The sequence below is a fragment of the Haliaeetus leucocephalus genome, unplaced genomic scaffold (genome assembly GCF_000737465.1).
Source record: "Haliaeetus leucocephalus isolate CR32 unplaced genomic scaffold, Haliaeetus_leucocephalus-4.0 Scaffold536, whole genome shotgun sequence".
In the NCBI taxonomy this organism is placed as follows: domain Eukaryota; kingdom Metazoa; phylum Chordata; class Aves; order Accipitriformes; family Accipitridae; genus Haliaeetus; species Haliaeetus leucocephalus.
Window position 1 is genome coordinate 6596479 of NW_010972972.1, and position 3993 is coordinate 6600471.

Here is a 3993-nt window from a genome sequence, read left to right on the forward strand (position 1 = left end):
CGTGAGCTGGGGCGGCACATCACCGTCGACCACGTCCTCGAGCCCTTCCTCGATTCCTTCCAGGAGGTGTTCGACTGCACCTTGGTCTTTTCGGAAGACCCTGGGGACTAGGAGAACCAACGGCACCTCCGCTGGGTGTTTCGGCAAATCCTTGGTGTGGCTGACGAACAGCAAAGACAAGAGCTCTCGTGCCTTTGCCTATAGATGGTGTGTGAACAGTGACACAGAGGTTCGGGCTGTTGCTTAAGCATCCATACCGCCATCGGGGTGGCTTTCCCCAGCCCCGCGGGTCTCCATCCCTTGGCTGAGACCTCCAAGGGTACCAGTACCACGTCCCCGTCGCTCGCTGGGGAAATGGCCAAACAGGCACTTTTGTGTGGTTTTTTTCTACCTCCCCCCGCCAAAATCTGAAATTTGGGTGAATGCTCGCACACCCTTTGGACAAGAGGAAGAGGGATCATTGCTGCGTAAAAAGAGGCAGGTTTTCTATAAAGAGAGTTGCTGGGAACTTTGGCTGCTGATCCTTTGCTTGTTTATTTACCCCCAGACTTTATGAATAACGACCTTTTTCTCGCCCTGTGCCCAGAGAAATCCTCGCACTGCAAAAATCCTCACCATGGTGTCAGGGCGGGTGGAAAATTGCTGATAAGAGGCTGTAAACGGTGGTTGAAAGGCCACCAGTGCGATGCCGACACGGTGGGAAAGCGGGAGGAGGAGGGGAAGGGGTTGGGGTGCCCGAGGAGAGGAGCTGCAGCCATCCCAGACCCCGTGGGACCACGCAGCGTGGGATTGAGTGTCCGGGCTGGGCAATGATGACCTGCTTCTGCTGGGTCCGTGGTGCTGGAGGAGATGTCACGGGTCTGTGCAGGCGGCATCAGCTCCTCTGAAATGGCTGTCCTGGCCGTGCAGCATCCGTGTGGGCTCGCAGCAACCGTCCCGGGTGAAGGGACATGGCCACCCTGGGGTCCCGATGGCAGTGGGGTCCGTGCCCATCAATGCAAACCTATAGGTAGACACATATAAACTTGATTTTAATCAACAGGTTTCTCAAGGGGTAAGAAGCCAACCCGAGGCTGAGCTCCCCAGAGCTGCCTGCCACCCCTCGGGGATGCTTGCGGCTCTCCCGTTGCATGGGCAGGAGGGGCAGCACCCAGTCTGGGCTCCCCGAAACCTTGCCCTGTTGGTGCGTGGCACGTCCACAGCCATTTCTGAGTCACCCCGGTTGCTGGCAGACCCGAAGCCTGTGTCGGAGTCACTGACCATGGGCGGTTGGGAGCAGCCCCACAGGCAGACAGATGCTTTGGGGTCAGGAGAAATGGAAAATGGCAAATAAAGTCCCCACGCCCTGCTCAGAGCAGGACCTGACCCCCACCTGCAGCTCCCCCCCCACTGCTCCAGGCCTTCTTTCTGCCCCACAAGCTTTGGGGTACCTCTGCCGCTGCGCAGTGCTGGTGGGTCCCCATGAGCCACCCATGGGTGCCTGCCCGTGGGCACCCACCCCACAGCCCCCAGGGGTTTTGTGCTGGGAGCAATGGGGCTGGAAGGGCCATGGTGGGGGGGGCTTTGGGGGGGGAAATCCTATTTCATGGAGCCAGCTCAGCTCTGGGAAGGGATGGTGAGCAGGGACGAAGGCACCCCAGGCAGGCTTGGTGCTTGGTGCGAGGGCTTGGGGACAGCAGGGACGGACGGAGGAGGGACAGGAAAGCATGACCGGCAGCGTGTGCCAAGAGGGAAACGCAGGGTCCGGCTCTCCTGACCCCATAAGGCCTCTAGTATCCGGCCAGGGCGAGGGGGCTGTGGTGGGACCTGTGGGGTTGGGCACAGGCTGGTGGCCCGTGTCGGGGCTGGGTGGCTTTGGCAGGTGGCTCTGCCCCGGGAAGGGGAGGAGGCTGTGCGGCACTCCCAGCCCAGCCGGCATCCCTCGCCACCGCCCCGCGATGCTCCAGTCCCGGCTCAGCCTGGCAGCAGCACAGGCAGGGAGGGCACCCCGGGTGAGTGCGATCCCCCCTTCCCACCTCCCCAGTCCTCCCTTTCCCTCTCTGTTCCTATCCCCCCCCAACGCGAGGTTCCCCCCATGCCGCAGCCCATCTGTGCATCCCCTCCTGGATAAATCCAGATCTTGCCCTAAATCTCCCAAATTCAGCCTCCTCCTGCTTCAAACTTGTCTCTAAGTCGGGAAGACAGCCGGGTCCGAGTCCATCCCTGTGGGCTCATGGCTGCTCAGCCCCTTCCTCCTCCTTGCTGCTGGGGTCTCGTCCTGGGAAATGCACCTTGGGTTTGGGGTGACCTTTTTTGGGGGGGGGGGGGGTCAGCTGCCGGGGCATGAGGCAGAGCTGCCAGTGCTGCAGGCACGGGGTGCTCGGGAGCAGGGGGGGACGGGGTGGCTACCCTGGGGGATTTAACACTGGACAACAGTGGTTTGTGGGGCCGGTGTGTCCCGAAGGATGGCACACGTGGGGGACCGTGTTCCCGTGTCCCTTCCCGGCCAGCACCTGCTCCAAGGCCCTGGCAAGACACGAGGGTATGTGAGGGCACATGGGGGTCCAGGGTGGGCTGGCAGAGGGGCACTGTGAGGGGGGTCAGAGGGGGTCTGGGACCCATGGGGAGAAAGTCCCCAGGGGGGTTTTAGGGCAGTGACCCCTTGGGATGGGTCCACAGGGGTGTGTGGGGAGCTGCGCCCCTCTGCCAGGGCAGTTGCGGCTCCTGGCCCTGGGCTAGGACCAACGGGGAGAAAAGGGGGTCCCTGCTCACCTGGGGGGGACCTGGCCTGGAGCGAGTGGGGTTGATGCATGGCAGGATCAGTCCCGGAGCTGTTATTTAGGGTGGGGGACCCCAGACAGCCCCCCCAGGGTCCCTTGGGTGCTGGCTCTGCACCTGGAAGGGTGCAAGATGCAGGTGGTGCCCACCATCACCATGCATCCCTGTGGGGAGCAGGCTTTGAACAAAACCATCCTGGCACCCTGGGACAGCTGTGTCCCCGCATTGTCCCCAGCCCCAGGGAAGAGATGGGGGCAGGCAGCTGCCCCGAAGGTCTGGGTGCTTTATTCCCTCCATGGAGGAGTGAAATGTGGGGAGAAGTCTGCCACGAATGCAAAGGGTTTGGGTACCCCTGCTCCTACCCTTGCTGTGTGGCAGAGGAGACACTTCAAGGATCATTGTGGGGTCATCGCTGGGTCCGGCGGGACATCCCTGGCATTGTCCCGGAGGCACTGCTACCACGAGGGCAGCCCCAGCTGAGCCTCCTTGTCCTTCCCCACAGCCTGGAGGAGGACATGGAGGAGGACAACCGGACAGAGACCTGGCACCGAAGCCTCCAGGCAGTGCTTAATGCCTTGAACCAGACACTGCATGGGGTCATCCTCTGTCCCACTGACCGCCCCGCCACCATCGCACGCAACGCCAGCACCCACACCAGCCATCCCGGCCGCAATGACAACGCCTACATGTACATCCTCTTCGTCATGACGCTTTTTGCCGTCACGGTGGGGAGCCTCATCCTGGGCTACACCCGCTCCCGCAAAGTGGACAAGCGCAGCGACCCGTACCACGTCTACATCAAGAACAGGGTCTCCATGATCTGAGCCCGGTCCCGACACCTTGGTCCCCGGGAGCTGGTGGGTTTGGGGTCACGTCGCTGCTGCGCATCCCACTGCTTGCAGGATGGGGCAGAGCTGCTGGCCAGCCTGGCCCCAAAACTGCTGGGAAACTGCCCCCCCACCCCCCGTACTCCCATGGAGGTGCTCAGCCCCAGTGTGAGCAGCGTGGGGACATCCTAGCTGGGCCACAGCTCCCGTCTGGCAGGAGCTGGCAGGGTGCGACCCGTGGGCAGGTCCCGGTTCCGCACACCCACCTCGGCTGAGCCCTGTGGGGGATGGGGATGGCAGAGGCAGCTTCTTTCCCACCGTGGCCTGCCAAGGCTGGCAGGGGTCTTCAAGGAGAAAAATTTACCATTTCCCTGCTCAGATCAGCCAGCGTTGACCTCCGTGGGCTCCC

The 3993-nt window shown here is 62.4% G+C and overlaps 1 protein-coding gene across 1 annotated transcript; it reads left to right on the top strand.

The window, feature by feature from the left end:
* Positions 1 to 3272: 3272 nt before the first annotated feature.
* On the top strand, positions 3273 to 3581 carry KCNE3 (potassium voltage-gated channel, Isk-related family, member 3). The gene has a single exon (XM_010576663.1). The coding sequence runs from the start codon at positions 3273 to 3275 to the stop codon at positions 3579 to 3581; it is 309 nt and encodes a 102-aa protein (XP_010574965.1).
* Positions 3582 to 3993: the final 412 nt, after the last annotated feature.